The 19,644-nt window shown below is 48.4% G+C and overlaps 1 protein-coding gene across 1 annotated transcript; it reads right to left on the reverse strand.

Moving 5' to 3' along the window:
• Window positions 1-1,871: 1,871 nt before the first annotated feature.
• Window positions 1,872-19,371, reverse strand: KCNE1 (potassium voltage-gated channel subfamily E regulatory subunit 1). The gene is made up of 3 exons (XM_035545873.2): window positions 19,260-19,371; window positions 18,239-18,675; window positions 1,872-4,643 (listed from the first exon to the last, which is right to left on the reverse strand). The coding sequence occupies exon 3, from the start codon at window positions 4,591-4,593 to the stop codon at window positions 4,213-4,215; it is 381 nt and encodes a 126-aa protein (XP_035401766.1). The 5' UTR covers window positions 4,594-4,643; window positions 18,239-18,675; window positions 19,260-19,371; the 3' UTR covers window positions 1,872-4,212.
• Between the last annotated feature and the right edge of the window lie 273 nt (window positions 19,372-19,644).

A 19,644-nucleotide genomic window follows, 5' to 3' on the forward strand; every position in this document is an offset into this window, starting at 1 on the left:
CCCAACCGACTGCAAATAAAGATAACACTGATAACTATAAAGTGAGGTGGGGGGAGCTCACTTCAAACTTGCACACTCAGGCTGCTTTTCACTGTGAAGTATTTTCCAGATGGAGTTCTTAGTACCAGGGGTCTGATCTCCCATACCGCCACTAAGGATTTCTGCTGGGTGTGATCAAAAGCTGTAGTAGTCACAGTGTTGACCAGAGTCTGGGTAACTTGGACAGGTTTCCAAGGCAGGCAGTAAAAGGGAGAAGAGGGACAGCTTGGCCACCCACCATCCAGTGGCCACATAACCTCATGAAAAACTACCCTGGAGCTTCTTCCCCCCCAGGCGTGTATCTCTCTCCCAGAGATACAATGTAGAATCTTGTCCACATTTGTGCTGTACCACAGTTATTCGTAAATATTTTATACGCATAGCTTTTGTAACACACAACTTCCAGATTAGTCTGCAACTCTACAAAACTTCTCAAAATATCTTCGTATTAAGGCTTTGACTGTGGTTGAGACCTTTGTGCGTTACCATCACATCTCTGTTAAAAATGTAGGCCTTAAATTCAGCATGCCATTTCCATGTAATGTTGACATTTCTACATAGTGCTATTTGTATAAAACATAAGTAGCCAGAGAGCAATACCTGGAGGTGCCTGAAGGTACGTTCATTAGGCCAACCAGCAGCAAAGCTACCAACTGGAATAAGCCACAGATGATGAAGCCAGCGATATTGAAGACTTGAGAAAAATGAACCTCTGACAGTTTCCCAAGGTATTTTATGTCCCCTGAGTAAAAACTTTTGAATTTGGGGCCAAAGAAAGTACAGTATCTGCCTAATGACTTTAAGCTTCTTCCTTCTCCCCAACAAACAGGAAATCAGAAATGTGATCGCTATGTGCTGATAATTATGCAACAGGTTTGCTGCTGGCCTTTTGAATATGGCAAAGGTGATGTGTGAGTGAACTAGCCACACATTTCTAGGCACTCCTTGGCCAGCCGATGCTCTCTCTCCTGTTACATGAAGTTGGAGACAGGCCCTGTGTCAGCCCTCCAGCATTAGTCAGTTGTAACGACAAAGGAAGTGGCAATTGTGTAGAAGCCCTAAAAATTCTGTACTTTGGCTCACACTTCACATCTCCAACATTGCTATTACATAATCGAGAAAGAAATTTTAGAGCCTTTTTCAAGGAGAGTACAGAAAGAGACCTGGCTGACTTGAACCCTTAAGATCTCATGATATGTACTCATATCTCTTCTGTGATCAAAATAAGCCTTTCTAGCCTTAAAAATCTACATCAACAGAGCATCCCAGGATGCTCGAGCTGCACAAGGCAGCTAATGCCTTGTGCAGAGCCACAAGACCTTTCTCCCTTGCTGGGGCAACTCATACCCCAGAGCTGTTTCTCCCAGTTTTCCAGGCTGGATGTCATTTCTGGGGATGTACCTGAACTCAGGTCCCCCCCGGGACAGGTCACCGCCCTCAAGTTGTCCCTCATTCCTATCCACGAGGTGCTCCCCCCTGCAATGTGGAGGTGCTGCAGGTGGAAGCTGTGTGCAATGCATGACCAAGGGCTGCTGCCAGGATCGCTGCACCTAACACTGGAGTCAATCTTGTCCTGGGTATAGCAAACCCTGGGTGTTCACTTGAGGTGAGGAATTTGTCCCTGACATTTTGGTGTTTCTCCAGATCTAGGAGTACTGGGAGATATTCCAGCACCCAGGTCTGGACCTTGTTAATAAAGGTGTAGAAATGGGCTGGGTGAGTGGGCGCCCAACAAGTAGAATTGGTGCTCTTTCTGTGAGCTTGTGAAACAGATCAGGATAAAAAACATTGGAGGCCACAAGCGCAGTTTATAATTAATATTTTATTATTTTGTGCAAGTGGAAAACATATGGGAGAAAGGACAACTGAAAAGATTGAAAGGTAATGTGAAAGTCCATAGAAGGAATCTATAACTGGCACTGAAAGGTGGTTTGTAACCTAGTTACACAGGAAAACACTATGACTAAGGCATAATATTTCCCCTCTTATTATAATAAATAAAATGGCAGAGAAGAAAAAAGAAGAGAAGAGAAGAGAAGAGAAGAGAAGAGAAGAGAAGAGAAGAGAAGAGAAGAGAAGAGAAGAAAAGAAAAGAAAAGAAAAGAAAAGAAAAGAAAAGAAAAGAAAAGAAAAGAAAAGATGAATTTAAGTAATTCTGTCAATCACCCTTGTCACAAATAACTGCACCAGAGCTACAAAAATAAGGTGACCAGCAAGTGCCTTGGCACAAAATGCCTGAAAGCACCTGAAGCGGAAGGGGAGCTGTAGGAGGTAGCCCTTTTGAAATGCTTAATATTCAAGGTTTTAATGTAATGGAGGCCATTTTTAACGCAAGTTTAAACATTCTCATCAATGCTGCACAGGCCTGCACCTGGAGAGCCAACAAGCAAGAGCATTTGCACTCTCACAGGGGGAGGGAAACGCAAGCAATATACAGGCTGCATGGTGAGAACCAAAAAGAACAATGCCCAAGCCAAGAAATCAACATTTTTCCAAAGCCTGGCTTTGGTCTACATTCCTCCAAAGGAAAAAGTGACTCAGAGAATTAAGCTGATGGAGATTTTCCAAGCTGTTCAAGGCACTTAAAACATTCACCTTGCCCTCAGCTCAATGGTAGGCACCACATAAATATATTTTTAAAAATACTCTGTGTTTTTAATTGTTCTAAGTTCAAGTATTCTGGGAACATAAACATTGCTGGAATACTACTTCAATGAAAGTGCAGTGCTAAAGAAGTACCTATGCGTGGAAAGGGAATATGCTCTGACTTGCATCCCTTGCCTGTCCAAATACTTGGGTAGTGATCTGTCCCTGTTCTGCCCTTGCCTTGCCTTTGAAGTGGTTGCTCTGCATGACTTTCTTTCAAGCCTTTCCCAATTCTTCTCACTCTCCAGTAGCTAAAAATGGCATGTGTGTCTACAGAGCAGAAATAAAAGTCCCCTCCAGCCCAGACCATTGCTTCTTTGATCCCAAACAAGAAAACAGGCTTCAAGCTGGCTGGGTTGCTATTTTGAGCAACGCAATGTCCAGGGGAGATGTATTTCTGCCTTTTAGCAGAGACAGCTGATACCTGCTGCCACAGCAGTTGAGTTCATCTGCTGCCTTCCCCCTGCAGCTCTGTGGACGTGGCCCATGAAAGGAGGGTGTGTGGAGGCCATGGGCAGGAAAACCTCCCTGGCACGGACCTCACGTCAGATACTGCAAGAAATAAACAGCTCTGCTGAGTGGGGGCTGATCTGGGGAGCTAGAGGAACATCTCACAGGTTTCAAGTGAAGCAGTCACATAAGCTGCACCAGTGATTAAATAGCAGAGATTTTGGGAAACTACTTTTCACAGTGTGGAAATTCACTTTCCAACCAAGGGCTAGTACCTAGGTCTTGTGCAATAATTAAATGTGATCGAGATGCTTGAGCCTGTATGTTACTGAGTCCTTGTACAAGGGTGGATATTGCTGCTAAGACCAACCTCAATTCAAGAGCAGGAAAAACACAAGTAGTCTGCAAGGCTGCTCTGGGGGACCTGATGGGAAGTAGGGACAGTCACTACAAAATTCCCTCTGAAGTCTGCATTATTCCACAGAAATTGTTTTTAGCAAAAAAAAAAAAAAAAAAAAAAAAAAAAAGGAAATCTTTTTCTAAAATTTTATCTCAAAGATGCGAATGATTCTCAGAGACACGGGTCATCCACAACAGTGTACAATGCATATAATGATTATTCTACACTGGACAAAAATACAAAGGAAATATTTCTGCTACTTCTTCCTGGAAGACAATGGTCGCACTTGAAAATAATTGCCTAAACCATACTTGGCTGTTAAAGTCTCTAGCTTGCGTTTCATCCAAATTGGTTTTAATTACACTGACTACTGCAAGCATTCCTGCTGGCAACACCAACATTTACAGTTTTCATTAGGTGAAGCTGATGAGCCCACAATACTCCTATCGGCTGTGTCCCCTCTTCGTTGACCTTACAGTGGCTCTAAGGTGGTGGTCAAACACTTTTGCAGCACTAGGTCCATCACAAACCCATCAGCTTCACCGTGAGTTCACAATTGATCAACCTAACCTAGGCCAGCACCTGTAGCTCTGCAGATGGGAAGGCAGCTAGCCTGGTTCATAGCAGGTATTGCTTGGGTTGTCCTCATGTAAAGTTCAGTCCTTTCTCCCGTTTTGCTAGGAAGACTTCACCTCGGGAATCTGCGCGCTCGGCTGCTCCACGGCCAGCTGGTTTTCAAAGACACAGCAGAGCTTGTAATTTTCTATGAGCTTGGCTTGAAAATACTCCTGGTCCTTCTTGTGCCAAATGTCTGTTGCGATGTACATGTTGTAGGGGTTGCGGGAGTCCTCCAGCCTCCTGGCGCGGATGTTGGTCACCATGACTCCCACTGTGAAGAAGCCGAAGAGGCCGACCATCATCAGCACATAGATGATTTCAAGGCTGCCGCTGGCACTGCCAACCTGAGATGGGGCAGAGCTATTGGTCTGCTCCAGTTGGTCTTGAAGCAGCTTGGAGAGGAGGGAGCTCAGGGCTGTGTTGTTAGACAGCACCAACATCTTTTTTTCTTCTGTCCTTCGCGCTTCTTTCCTTCTTAGTTGTAGCTTTTCTAGAAAAGAAGACAACCAGGGACATGCCATCAGCCAAGACATCGTTTCCTCTGTGTCCCTTACTGGCTCCCCCCCAAGGAAGCTGTCTGAGGGCACACACAGAGGCCGGATGGCTGGGGGGGGGCTGCGAGGTCCCGTTCACCTCCTGCTGCCAAGCAAGGCCAGCGAGGACGAGTCCATCCTTTGCAAATATTTGTCTTAGAAACCCTCCACAGTGTGATGTCCTCAGTCTCCACAGACACTGCTGCAGTGCTTCTCCACCCCAGCAGCTGGCCGCTCACCCAGGCCCCCAGCCCAGGCCTACCCACTTGCCCTTACAGCCCATGACTTCTTCCCTGAGGCCTACAGGCGTGAGGAGTGTCTCACTCCCACACCGCAGCAACTGCTTCTGGCTTTGAAGATTGTTATCGTGGCTTCCTTCGGCCCTCTCTCCTCTACCTGCAGCTTAAGGATTGAATCTGGAAACAAAACCTCTGTCCCTGATCTGCAGTGGAAATAACTGAGTACCCGCAGCGAGCACATCATGTCCACCCCCACTGAGGAGCCTTGCCTTTCTTCTGCAGCCCTCATAAGCGCATACACCATGCAAAGACTGAGCAAACAAACACCTGACAGAAATATATCCCAACCTTATTTAATGCAACTCCCCATTTGGCCAAGGAAAGGGGTGCACAGGGAGTATGTAGCAACTGCTTGCCCAGCAGTGGCTGTTGCTGACTGGAAAGGAAAAGCATCTCCCTCTGTCCTGCCTCTCACGGGCAGACAGGCTTCCCCCAGGTAGTTCATGGCTTTCTCCTCCAAACCAAATTGCTGTGCAACCTCTGTGTCATTGGCAGGTTAGGAGGACTTCCACAGGCATCGCTGCGGATCAGGAATTTGTCAGGAGATGGTTACACCAAGAGGCACCTGGACACTCAAAGCCTCCTAGCCATGGCACTCTGTGGGTCCTTTTTCCATTTCAATGCCAGCTGTGAATCTTTTAACATGAGCAGCCCTATCAGCACCGCAGTCCCAAAGCCTCAGCAGCCAGGTAACATGACTGACAATCTCACTACAATGCTTAATTTAAATATCCCTAGAAAATTAAGACAACAGTTTCTTTCTGCTTTCGCCCTTAGCATGTCTGAATAAGGTACTGTTATTCAAGGTGACTTCTGTGACAGCAGTCTTGTAATAACGTAAGATGGCTGTCAGTGCTTTCTACAGTTTTAAATCTGTGACAGCAGGCCAGCATGCTAGCAAAAGCTTCTCCAGCATGCCTACCCTTTTTCTTTTTTTTTTTTTTTTTAAAGAAGTACTATATTATATTCATTTATAATACATCAAGAACGAAATGAACCCTCGGGCAGAAAGCCACCAAAAGACCCAGGCAGCAATTACACCCAACATTAATGATGCAAAGATGTTGTGCAGGACCTCTGTGCAAGAGGGAGTTTTGCTGTGCACACAGCCTCCAGCTGCCGGTAATGACACTGCAGTGGATATGATGTGTCTGGAGGCTTCTCTGAATTGTCTGAACCTCGCAATAGCATAAATTGAAGAAGATGCAGAGTTAGAGGAAGCGAGAAAGGGACACTGGTCCTGTGACCTCCTGTCGTTCACATGGAGAGTAGTAATTTACTGTGTTCTGTGTTGCTGTGACCAAATGAAGTATGCCATCAATTCAGACATGAATATGACCAAACAATTGTATAAATTAACTGCTAATGCAACTGCCTATGCTGATTTTAGCTCCAGATTTGTCTGAAATATTTTACGAGACCTCTGAGCTGTGTGGTCATGGATTTGCAGCTGGGTCTCATTGAAAATCAGACGCCCAGCTCAGGATGATATGTATGTTCTGTGGTGAAAGCTCTGCTCTCCTCGGCATGCAATCCTGGGGGATATGAGTGGCATCAGCCCACACCAGCTGAAGTCAGACTCCTTCCCTTGGTGAGTGGGTGACCGCAGGGAGACCAGGTGAGGCTTCTGCGGGCTCAGATTCACACCACTCCAAGCAGTTCCTGCCATGAGGTGCCTCGCCAGCAGGAAAAATGAGCACACAGGGGAATATGCCTTGGTATTTTGGTTTTAAATAGAGCTGAGCCTGGGGGTGGCAAAGGGAGACAAAATCCCCCATACAGAACAATATTCTGATCCAACTCATTTCTTCAGTTGCATGAGTCAAAGCTACAGGAAATAACATCTTGGCAGCTTGAGCTCAATAGTTAAAATCTATTCACATTTCACAGCTGCTTTCAGATCCTTTAAAAGGGAAGGGAAGAGAAAAAGAAGCTTAAACCTTTATCTGAGATTACTCCTCCTATCTGTGTAGAACGTGTCAACACTGTAAAATGGAAAACTGCTAACAACTCGCTGCAATAACTTTGGCTGTGCAGGACCAGCCCCATCTCCATAACTACAGCGGACAGTGATAACAGGAGAGGTGAAGCAGGGGAAGAGGCACACTCTGGTTCCCAAGGAGAAAGGCTCCTCCTGAAATTTCAGCAAGCCTGAAGGCCTCACCCGTCACTGCACGAGCCTTGTTCAACTCCACTGAAATCCATTCTGGGACTGGTTTAGAGCTGTACTACACAGGACTGAGAAGAGCTGCTTGTGTCACTGGTCTATCCCATAACAGATGGTCACATCTCACTGACCCCCAAAATCTGTGTTCTACACTCTCCCCAGGTGTATGTTGGTGAGCTACAAACCACCATCACTGTCCCAGTCCCCTTGTGTGGCTCCTTTGAGTTTCTCTGAATAAAATTGTGAAAACTGTGCCTACCCCAAAATCTGTCAGAGCTGGTTTGCACCCCTGTAATCCATCTGGGTTGGTGGTCCCCATCCAACATCACCCAATGGGAGGTTTCAGTGAGTGGCAGGGGGCCACCTCTCCTATCTGCCTGGGGAGACAAGTACCGAGCAGTAGCAGTTCACTATCTGGTGTTAAAAACTGCCCGGAGTAAACATGTTAACAGTTCAGCAACTTTTTCACTGGGCAGCGATTCAGAGGGAATTCCCTAAGGTTTATAACAGCCTGAGCCACATCCTGCTCCCAGGTGCATTGCTGCTTTTCCATTCATTACACTGAATACAGGTCATATATATACCTCCAAAGCAAAAGTGGAGGGCTAAGTGCAAGTTTCTGTCCAAATCCCAAGTTTCTCAGCAGCGCAGATGGTGGGAGATGGAGAGATACCTGCTCCCAGTCACATCTCCATGGAGAGGGTGGGTTTAGGACATCAGGCAAGATGCCAAAGGCAGGTTTCTGGATTTGAGGAGTGACCAAAAGCAGGGGTCTAGGAGACAGGTCTACACCATAAATGTCCCTGGCTAGATGGGGATGGCCTGCAGTTTCTACAATCAGTGGAAGAAGGAAAAGTATCTGAAGGTAGCTTCATTGCCCCTTCCAAAGCATTTTAAAATATTGCTTATAAATGAACAGGTTCTCAGCAGGTGTACAACGATGCATTCAATCCAATTTCAGTGGAAATCGGAGGATCCTAGGACAGTGTTTGCTTTCTTTGTCTGCTGGCTGGTATGACTTGGCATGCCTTTAGCCTGGCTGTTGTTCTATGCAAAGGTTTCCCTGGGGATTTACTTACACAGAGGTGGGCTGTTACTTGCAGCCATGAGGCTTCATCAGTGGGGAAAAAAAAGAACATCCCTAATCCATCGCCACCTTCCCTCAGACACCCCAAAAGGCCCCAAGTGTAGAGAAGATCAAGTCCCACTCTGCTCATGCCCAAGCACACGAGAGTCTGTTCAAGCTGGTCATCTCCTCAGCACCTCCCACCCTTCCTACAGGAGTACCTGCTGCTTGCCCAAATACCTTTGGCTTGGGCAAGAGCTGTAGGGCACAGGAGAGAGAAGGGAACGGAGACTTCTCAGAGGTCTTGCACCAAGGCCCTTTGGCTTAAAAGGCTGCTTGTGGTGGAGGGATGAGATGGCTGAGCCCCAGGAAGACCCAGCTACCCCCGGAGCCATGAAGCAGGACATGCTGTACAACCAGAGGATGGAGGTGTGTGGGTAAGTGTGGGAAGGCCCCACTCACGTCACATCTCCCTGCCAGCTCAGGGACTGTCCCCAGGCACAACCGAGGCCACATCTCTGCAGTATGACGATGCTACGACAGACTGACTCCCACATCTTGATCTCCTGAACATCCAAGTGCTCACAGACGTGCAGCTGGAGCTGTGGCAGTCGCGTCCCCGCTGCTGAGGAGGTGGCGTAGTGACGGGGGTGCCACTGCAGAGCTGCAGACTGACACTGGAGTTCAAGCAGAGCAATTAGCAGCTGCTGAGCATCTGGCACTTATTATCGCTTCTGTCTACTTTGTAAACATCAGAACTGACTTGCACCTGGGGGGCTCCCAACAAAGGCAGAAGAGAGCGGGTCTGCGTGCTGAAAGGCAGGCTGCAGCCTGCTGCCCCAGCCCGGCTGCCTCTGCACGTGGATGGGGTGCTCCCAGCCCAGCTGGAGCCCGGGGATACCAGCTGCAGCCCCCTCCGCTTCACCTGGGGCTGGCTCCCAGCAGCTGAGCTTCAGTGGGCCCCAGCGGACTGCTAGGGCTTAAAAAGTAAAGAGGTGGTTTTCTGTCATGTCGTGTACCTCGGTGACGTGACTCAGCCCAGTGGGAATTCTGTTCTCCAACACTATGTGGGCAAGCGGATTGGCTTTGGCTAGCGGTAATTCTCTTCCCTGCCAAGGTTAAAATGTGATATTTCTTACGCAGACAGAGGTGGATGTTATATGGCAGATGCTCTTCTCCCATTACTGTTTCCTCAGCTCTCATAAATCCAAAGACCTCTATTTTAATTCGTACCAAGCAAATGTCTCCAGCAGTCTCTCTCCCCTTGCTGTCAAGAACATCACTAACCAAGGGACTCCAGAGGCACATCTACCTTTAAAATATACTGCAGAAGCAGCTTGTCAGGAGCTGATAATGCACAGAAAAGCCTGTGCTACACCAGCAGCAAAAGTTAGCACAGCACGTTGCCCACCTCCCAGAACTGTAAAGCAATTATAAAGCTTCTCCAACATTATAAAGCAATGGATTTACTGACCTCCCCGGTTCATTTCCCTGCCTGTTCATTACAGGGGTGGGTAGGTCAGACAACTAACTTTCTGGAGGCCAGAGCATTGCACAAGAGAGAGACCCATTTCCTCCCTCCAGCTCCTGGAAATCAGTGCAAGAGCGCAGCATCCGGGACACTGCGAGTGTTGTACCACTGAGATGGTACAACAGAGCAGGCAGGGTTGTGAAGATGGATTTGCAGGTATCCACAAGATGCACACACCTTCCGCAACCCCCAGCTTTCTCTAATACCTCTGTAGCCTCTCCGGACCAGTCCTCAGGCCACCCATCTCTACCTGCCTGAGCACCACTTCTAAATGCGCTTTAATGCACTTCTAAATCCACTTCAAAAAGCGTCACTTCAAAAAGCATCACTCTAAAATGCAACACTCACGTGGTGGGCGCAATCATCTCTTTCCTAAAGCACCACGTAGAAGCCCAGACCCCTTACACGGACTGTGTACATACCACACTATTCTGAGGTGGAAAACCCAGCATCCACCCCAAACAACAAGCAGTGAGGTTTATCCTCCCAGATGCGGCTGCTCTGGGCTCACACCCAGCCCAGCAGAGCAGGCAAACACTGGCACGGCTGTAACAGCAAACAAAAACCGGCAGGCAAAACCCCTGCTGCCTCTTCTTCTCCATCAGCTCAGCCCTGCGGCGTGCCTCTTGGAGCCTCTCTGCTTTCCACCACCCCGTGCTCTTGTCCCCAGCCCGGTACAGACCTGGCAGCTCAGCTCAGCTGGGTGCAGGGCTCCAGCCCTCGTGGGGAAGGAGAAGGCGGAAGGTGTGAGCCCTGGGAAGCCCCTGGGCTGGTGCCTCCGGGGTGTCTCCAGGCAGAGGCTGGCTCCTGGCTCCTGCAGGGACAGCAGCCCAGCCGTCACTGTCCCCGTTGTCCCCGGGATCAGTGCAAAAGGTAAGAGGCGAACAGGAAAACACCCGGGCTCACCAGGCTGGGGGAGGGCAGGAGCCCGTGGCGTGGGTGCTGGGAGCCGGCCTCCTGCTGCAGGGTGCGGGCACCAGCCTGGCCAAGGGTGCTGGGCTGGGAGGTGCTGGGGGGCACCTGCGGGGGGGGACCCAGCCCTGGTGGGTGCTGCTGAGGGGCGCAGGGGAGGCAGCACAAGGGGAGGCATTTCCAGGGCTGCACCTTCAGCCCAGCACAAACAGCTTGCTCCAAGGGGCATCGTCTGACCCCCACCCATCACACAAAAAGAGCTGCTTTCCATTCGGGAAGTGCCAAAGGGAGGTTCATTAATGCACACTTGGAAGCTATAAAGTGAATTTGTTAGCTTTGTAAGGCAGATGAATTTAAACACATGCGGAGGGTGCTGGTGGTGTGGGATAGCACAGACCCAGCTTCCCCAGGGCTGTACATCTGCTTTCAGGAGCTTCATTCATTGTTCTTAGAGGGGTGAGGGATGTAGCCTATGCTTTCACTGCCTGGGGTACTGCTGTGTCCCACTGAAGGAGCAGCCTGTTAAAAGGAGATGCTGTAAGGGTGGGCAGTGGCTAATTAGGGAAGCAGTGTGCTGCTCAATAAACAAATTGGTCAAATCCACTGGACATGCAGAAGGATTGAAAACAGGGTTAGGGCACTGTGTCTGCAGCTGGTGAGGGCAGGGTCCTGCCTGTGCCCCACTCGGCTCCTGGTTGGTGTGAGGGCATGGAAACCTGCACCCCAAACTGGAGAGGGTCCAGAAGGAGATGGGGCAGGAAGAGGAGAGCGCGCATCATCGGTGACAGCAGGGAGCAAGCAGTCGGGCCCTGCTTCCTCTTCATGGGGGAAATTTGGGAGAAAATTAGATCACTTCACTTCCTCTTCCCGTGGCTGAACAACCAGGAATGTGTTGGGAAAGAGAATGTCTCAGCATGGGCTGGCAGTCGTGACCTTCCTTTTGGAGAGGAAGCTGCTGGGATGCAGGGGAGGCATTTTGAGCCAAGGCTGAGCAACAGCAGCCCGATTCCTTGTTATTTCCCTTGCTGGCACGAAGGACGAGAGGCCGTCGAGAGCGACTGGTCCGTGCTGGGGCAGCATCTGCCAAACCCAAGCTAAAACATGTGAACACGCTCTCACTGGGAAAGGGACCTCATGGGTGTGTGGGGCTCAGCGAGCCAACACAAGGGCTGCTCTCGAGAGATCTAAAGGTCTGTGTGGGATCTCACTTCCTCCATCAAACCATGGCTCTGCTACAATGGAGAGGAGGACTATGTCTTTGTTTCACAAGACCAACTCCATTAGTTCATTGTTTTTTAAAGTCACATCCACATAACTTCTATTTGACTTTGGTTGGACCTGACAGGGAGATTACTTTTTTTAATGTAACAAAGGCAGTATACAAAGGCTAGGCTCAAAGCCACAACACCACTCCGGGCAAGAAGTTCCTTTGCCCTCCTGGATCTATCAATAGCCATAGGTTTCATTTTCTTCACCATAATGATGACATGTGGAGTGACTGGATCTGTCAGAAAGTGAACGCAGGTTGGCTCCGGAAGGTGATAAGGGACATATCACAAGCACAGGAGGTTGCAGATCTCCTGAATCCGTCTTTCTGGTGGTGGCAGGGAAATTTTATAAATTGGTCTCAGTGTTGTTTTGAGGAAAGAAATGCTGAAGAAGGTATGGGAAGTAGAGAAAATAATTTATTCTTTCAACGACTCTTCGCTCTTTCTTAGAAAGGTTGCTGCTGTGGCTCTCTCACATTAAGAGAGAAAGTCTAACTTATTGCTGTCCCAGTGATCATTATCTTTGGCAGTTTCCCATATGTACTTTGTTAATCCCTCAAAACCAGGGGAAATCACTGGGAAGCTGTGCAAACTAATGTTCAGAGTGTTTCTGGCCTGCCTGTCAAGGCCCTGAGCAGAAATGAAATGGCAAAGAAAAGTAACTCAGAAGGTGCCTTTGATCTCCTCTGGTCCTGCAATGACCTGAGCTCAGCTCAGCTCACCTCTGCTTCCTCATGGCTGGCCGAGAGGAGGGGAGAACAACCGGGGCTCCAGCTCCATCCCCTGTCCCTGGAAGACCTTCCCACCAAATGTCTCCATTGGGTCTTGGCTGGCCCCTTTGGGAAAACCTTTGGTTCAGCCCAAATGTGACTCTGAATGGGGGTGATACATCCATCTTGCAAAGGATGGGTTTCCAGGAAAACCACAGCATGAGCTTTCTGTAAATGAAGCTAGATTGTAAAGTCAACAAATTGCCAGAATTGCACGTAACATCTAGCGAACCTGGCCAAGAGAGCGACACTAATTCAATCGCTGCTATCCCAGCACTAACTCAAGTGTGTCCAACTCCCAAAAGCCAGGCCGTGGACCACCTGCTGCCCCACGTGTGCACGACCTCTGCTATCACACAGCAGCAACGCAGAGCTGCACTTGGCTGCAGAAGCAGGAGCAGTGCCGCAGGTCAGATCCACAGTCAGTGCCAAGCAGTGCAGCTGCAGCAAAGCGTGGTTTTACACCAGCTGCAGAAGTAGGCTTGCAATTTGCAGCCTGCCAACGAAACGCAATTTAGACCATAAAACCCCACAATGTTATATTAAAAATATGCTGACACCTGCAGCATTTGGAAAAGACACTGGATGGAGAAACTTCCAACCCCCACAACAAGGATGAATTCAATTCCCTTGCACTGAAGAGTAATTCCTGGATGCCAGTAGAGGCACAGAGGCTGGAGCATTACATTTTTATGGTGATGATTCAGATGAGTCATCCCCAATCAGCAAGCAATCATTGCTTTAATGACCAGACAGGGAAAATTCCGTTTAGTGGTGACCAATGCTGCAGTTTGCTCTTCCGACCATACACCAAGTGCTACAAGTCAGCTACAAATTCACGTACACTCCAGATTATGTCTCCCGAGAGCAGGCTGTGGCCATCAGCTCCAGCAGGACCTGTGTGGCAGTTCCTACCCCTTTCCAATGACAACATTTTGGGCAATCTGCACCTTGTCCCTGCTCGGTGCTGGGCAAACAGCTGGTAGCATCTCAACAGCCACTGGCAGCGCTGGCATCCAGCAGCAGGGCACGTTGCTTACCAAATATTTAATTCTTTTTCTTTTTAAACAAACTGTGAATAATTTGTCCTCAAATAGGTTGAGTCTGGTAAATAAAAACCAGAGGATTTTTTTTTTCTTTACCCACCAGGCTCCCCTGCAAATGCTCGGTCCTGTGAAAAGATGTTTTAAAAATGTTGTTTGCATGTGTGGAAATGCCATTTACATAGGGGTTCTCTGTTTCCCTCTACATCCTTTTTCCTCTGCATCTTTGAGACAGAAAACAACAACCCCACGTAGTTCCTCCATAGAAATTGCTCACTTCTGCCTCCCTCAGAATATTTGCTCATTAAAATACTGGCCTTCTCAAGGTGCTCAGATGCCCCAGCAGGGGCTCACATCCCCCCCGGGACCAACCAGCATCACATTGGTGCCCTGCTGCTGCCAACCTGCAGCCGCCCTGCAGAAAGCGAGCACGCCTATTTGACCCCACATGCACGGGACAAGGTCCTAAGGGTGTGGGAGGCCCCAGATGAGTCTCTCCTTGCCCAGAAAGAGGGGGAAAAAAAAGCCATTTTCCTCATTTTGTGCATTGAATCAGAGAAGCCTTAGAGCCATGCAGGCACACCCCGGGCAGCCTGTGGGGCGCTGCCCTGGAAAGTGGGTGATATGGTTAGCAGCCTCATGAGGATGCAATCAAACCCTTATCTCTCATTTCCGATATAACCCCTGTAACCTCAGCATCACTGCCAGCAAGCTAAAGGCGAGTGATCAAAACCACGTTTTGAGAAGCATGATCCCTTCCAGCCTGCATTCGACATGCCCTGCAAACGCTGGCTGGACTCAGGCAGAGGAGGGAGGGCACTCTCCATCCCAAACACAGGCCTCTTGTCCCCAGCACCCAGTCTGCTGGCCCGCTCTGGTATGCTCCTCGGATCTCCTCGGGAAGCCAGCAGGCAAGGCTGGGCACCTCAGGGTCCCGTGCTCACCCGGGTGACTGCTTTGTTTGGGATCACAGCCCCAAAAGCCCTTCTCTCCTCAACCGCTGTCAAGGAAGGGCAGGGGGAGAGCAGGGAGGTCCCAGGTGCAGCAAGGAGGAGCCATGTGTGCAAGAGGCTCTCCACATCTTCTTCCTCAGGTTGTCTACCCAGGATGAGGTGCTTGTTTGCTGTGAAGGTATAAAGAAAGTGAAGCTACAGACATCTTTCAAAATAAAGGATTAATTTGAGCAAAGTACAGCTAAATAGCACTTCAGGCATTTTGAGGGAGGATTTAAAGATGCTGTCTGAAGTTCTCAGTTAAACCAGGTAGAAGTACAAAAGCTATATACTCATAAAAAATAAACCATTATGAGCAAAGTGTCTATAAAACAGCGCAGTGGAAAAGCACTGCAGACCTCCATACTTTGATGCCGGTGTCATGCTAACACTAATTAGTGAGTGGAAAATACTGTAAACTTTCTCCTCCTTTGTAGTGCACAGAAGTCGAAATTCATGTCAGATTTTGTTAAGAAATAAAGAAGGCACATCTCTGAAGAGTGTGCACACATCCAGTGCAGGCTTCAGGACGTACCAAGTAGAAGTGAGAGCAGATGACTGGACAGGGGTCATTGCTGCTTATCCCACTTCGTGACAGGGTCGGGAAAAATCCTGGCAAACCACAATCCTGGCTCAATCAGGTGGCAAAACTCAAAGGTTACACTCTGGACCCCCCAGTATTCAAAAGTCAAGTCGTTAACGGTAGGATCTCCAAGCAAAGCTGCTCTTGCACACCCAAACACCTGTGGGCAGAGGAGGGTTTGTATCGGCAATGATCCACGAGGAAGGATTTTTGGAAGGGTTTTTGGAAGCCACAACAGAATCCGTGCATTGTTGGAGGCTTATTCATCCTCCTGATGTTTGAAGTATTGAAAACCTGACAGGTTTGCATTGTTCTCCTTTAGCAGTATGTTGCTTAAGCAACGACACTATTGAACCTTTGGCTTTTCCTCCTCTGAATCCAGCCACCTCAGGGAGCATTTTATGCCCACGCTTTTATCAACAGGTCTCCCCGTACACCAAGAAGCAGAGATGTTTTATGCTCAGAAACGAGTTTTGCTGGCAGCGCTGCCAGAAGAAAGCAAGATCAAAGATTCTCTAATGGTACAGAAAGAAATAGCTGTTCAAACGCCCCTTCCAATCTCACAAGAATTTGCACTAAATTGCTAGGTTAAGCTCGTGAGAGGAGGCTCCTCCATGTGCTAGGAAATGCATTCTCAAAAATGCACTCATTCAGAAAAGGAGCCAGGTCATGGGGGAAGGGAAACCTTGCATCCTGAGAAGCAAAAAAGCAAAAAACCTTTCCAGTCATTTAGATAAAATAATCAAAGCTATGTCCTCACACATGCCACCCACAGCTTCCTGCGCTTGCAAGTAATGTAAGGTCCAGCCTTGCCTGCATTATCAAGGAAGGCTTTCAAAGGCAGTGCTATTCCTGATTCTTTTGTTCTTCTTTTCTTCTTTTCAAGAAAATGTGTGTTTTACAGCAGGTATAGATAAGCTTTTCCACAGAAGCTGGCACACATATCTCCCTGCTATGGTGTTTTTTTTAATCCCTTGACCAAACACCAGATGTGGGCAGTGTGAACACACTGCTGTCCTTCAGGAGCCCTGAGATGCTTTGTGTTTCTGGTTCACTGACCCACAGCTGGCCGCACTTTCCCCAGGTATGCCCTGGCAGCCTAACCGAGGTCTTCACCAGAAGCAGAAAAGCAGAAGAGCCTCATGAGGGTGGTTGGTGGTTTGCAAGAGAAGTGTCCCCAATGCAAGCAGAGACGTGGGGCTCCCCCCATGCTGTGAGGTGAGGGGGAAGGGGGAGCTCGATGTGGGCACAGTGAGCAAGCAAACTGCCTGCTGCTGAGCACCTCTGCAGTTCAAGGAGGAAAGCTTTCGATATTTGCAACCTAAACCAGACAAAGCAAGCATAAACAACGACACCCAGTTTTTCTTTGCTTGGAAGGATCCCACCTAGCCCTGAACATCAGGTAGCTGTTTGGGCTATGCAACAACTTGTTTGTAGCTTTATAAGCCAAAGAGTAAATCATTCTTTGGTTAGTACATGAGCATACATGGGATATCTTTCTTCTGTGATCACAACCAAGTAGAAGGAAATAAAAGTCCTGGGACTTCAGAGCAGAAAGTACAGAAAAAGGCAGCATGAGAGTGGTGTTGCTCCACCTGGAGTGCTTTCTGCCAGGTTCCTCTTCACTTTGCCACACATTTCACAGGAGAAAAAGCAAAAGGCTGTGGGCTGACTCAGAAGACATGAATATCTGACAGGGCACACAGCATCTGAAATGTCTTGAAGCAAAGGCACAGGCTGTGAATCATTTCTTCCAGGAAACATTGACCAGCTCCTACATAAAAACAGCCATAACTGGTCATTTCTTTTAACCCAGTATTTTGCCTTACAGTGGTCAGAGCAGGCATTTAGGGAAAATTGGTAAGAAACTGGTGTCAAGCTATGCATCCCTTGGTACAGCCCCTCAGCTGCAGCAGGCACTCCTTGCACTGAACCACACGCTGTTAGATGATTCCCTGTACCTTGCTGAAACCAGAGACAATAGCAACCTGCACAAACTAAGAACACATTAAAAAAAAATCTGCACATTTCCCTAACCACAATGTCTGTGGGAAAACAAACACAGAGGTAGCATCGACAAGGCATACCTCTGTTGGGACATTTCAGCTTTGTGCTGAGCCCACTGATGCAGTAAATGCAGTGCCTCTGGACCACAAGGCCATTGCAAACGATGAGATGGAGACCACAAATTTTTCTAGGATTGCAACACTTCTGCAGCATGTCTTGGGCCACTTCCATCCCCTACAGCATCTTACACAGTGCCTGTCCCTGCCATACCCAGCAGTGTTAACACAGATGCTGACATTTAGTTCTCCGGTCTGGAAGAAAAGCGCAGCATCGCAGGATCATCTAGGTTGGAAAAGACCTGCAAGATCACCAAAAGTTCCACCATCCTACCAGACCATGTCACTAAGTGCCACATCCACACATCTCTTAAATACCTCCATGGATGGGGTCGCCAGCACTTCCCAGGGCAGCCCACTCCAATGCTTGACCACACCCTCTTCGGGAAGAGATTCTTTCCGATATCCGACCTAAACTTCCCCTGGCACAGTTGGAGACCCTTTGCTTATGTCTTATCACTTGTCACCTGAGAAAAAAGAGACCAACAGCCTCCTTGCTGCAGCCTCCTTTCAGGTAGTTGTAAAGCAGGCTGCAGTACTGATGGACGAGAAATCCCATCTTTACCAAAATTACCAACTAATTCTCCTCCATTTCAAACAAAATCATCTCTTGGATATTACCTACCTGGAGTGAGCGTCCCCAGCTGCCTGCAGGTGCAGGAATGCAGGTCGGTGATGGGTGGGGGTTAGGAGCTGGCTGTGCTGGCGTGGGATGGAAGAAGCCTACCTGCAAGCATAACTAAACTTGCCATGGGCCCAAGTTATGCAAATTTACTTGACCAGCACTTAACTTCTTACCTCAGAGCAGGGCCTGCAATACACGGTGAGGAGGAGAACAGCGAAATGAAGCTCAATGCAAACTCTACTGCTCTGTTCTTCAAGGCAACTCCTCTTCTTTTCCTATATCAGCACCGTGAGTTTTAATTGCAACTTCCTCATTGCAGGGACCTCATCTTTTAATTACCTTGAAAACCTCTCACAGAGTTTGGGCACGATATACTTGGAGGCAAAGATGATAATTAATCTATCTTGAGGTTACCATCCCTCTTCAGTGCGTTTAATGAATGACAGAGACGGAGCTTCCAAGAAGTGCCAGAGGCTGCAGCTCCACCTAATGACATTACTGAAAGCGAACCTTGAACACGTGCGGAAAGAGATTAGTTGTGGTAGATATGCTGTCAGCGCTGCGCTCCAACTTTTATTGCCAGCGGTCTGGAGACGTGAGCCCAAGGCTGCTGAAAAAGGCAGAAATGAAGAACACGTAAACTAACGGTTCGCGTGGCTAGTGGTCAAAGGCAGCGTTGGGAGAGCGATACTGAAACATAGCCCAAGAGTTTTGCGCCAGTCCCCTGAAATAAATGGCTTGATGATTCTCAATATTTATACCATCAGCCTTAAAACCCAGCTCCTTAGCACGTTGGCCTGGTTTTTGTTTGTTGTTGGCTTCTTGTGCATGCATGGTTGGGGTTTTTTGGCTAGTTTTTGTTTTGTGCAGACATAAAAGAAAGAGGGAGGCAGAAATGCACCAGCAGTGCCGGTTGAGCAGAAAGCACAAGAAAAGGATGTGGGTCCCCACAGTGGTTTGTGCACGGAACAGACAGACAGTCGTGATTGCAAAAGGTACACCCACATAACGTGGTGGCTTCCTAAGGGCCATGAAACATTTTTACTACACACCACTGGCTCCTGGACTGGCAAGAGAGCAAAAATCTGCTTCTGCTGCCATCCCTGAAGAGGGTATTTGTTAGACCGTAGAGGTCCTGCTTCCCCCACCCACACAACTTCCACCCCTAAGAAGTTTCAGTGCACCCAAACACACATGCAGAGAGCAGAAATTTTGTGCCTCCAGAAGGGTGGCTGGCTTGTTGCTGGAGCTGCTGAATGAAGGACACTGCCTGCCTCCTGCCTGCCCCTGCTCCTCTCCTGCCCTGGGGTTTGTGTCTGCATTTATACACTCACGCTTTAATTGTGCATACGTGGACATTTTCTCCCCACACTCCATATTTGCGTTACTTCAGGCATTTCTTTCTTTCCCTCCTAAGCAAACAAGCCTGCTCAGTTTTTTGAATTCCCTCCCACTCATAACAATAGGCTAGACACGGAGTGAAACTGTCCCTCCTTAAATCAGGCCGTCACACATTCCTCTTGCTTTAAATAAGGGACTATTGCTAAGCTCATAATTTCCATTCTTTCTCAGCCAGCAG

Source organism: Cygnus atratus, chromosome 1 (assembly GCF_013377495.2).
Source record: "Cygnus atratus isolate AKBS03 ecotype Queensland, Australia chromosome 1, CAtr_DNAZoo_HiC_assembly, whole genome shotgun sequence".
Taxonomy (NCBI): domain Eukaryota; kingdom Metazoa; phylum Chordata; class Aves; order Anseriformes; family Anatidae; genus Cygnus; species Cygnus atratus.

Excerpts from the sequence above, each read along its gene's own strand:
- KCNE1 (XM_035545873.2), bottom strand. The coding sequence starts at position 4,593 with ATGTTGGTGCTGTCTAACAACACAGCCCTGAGCTCCCTCCTCTCCAAG.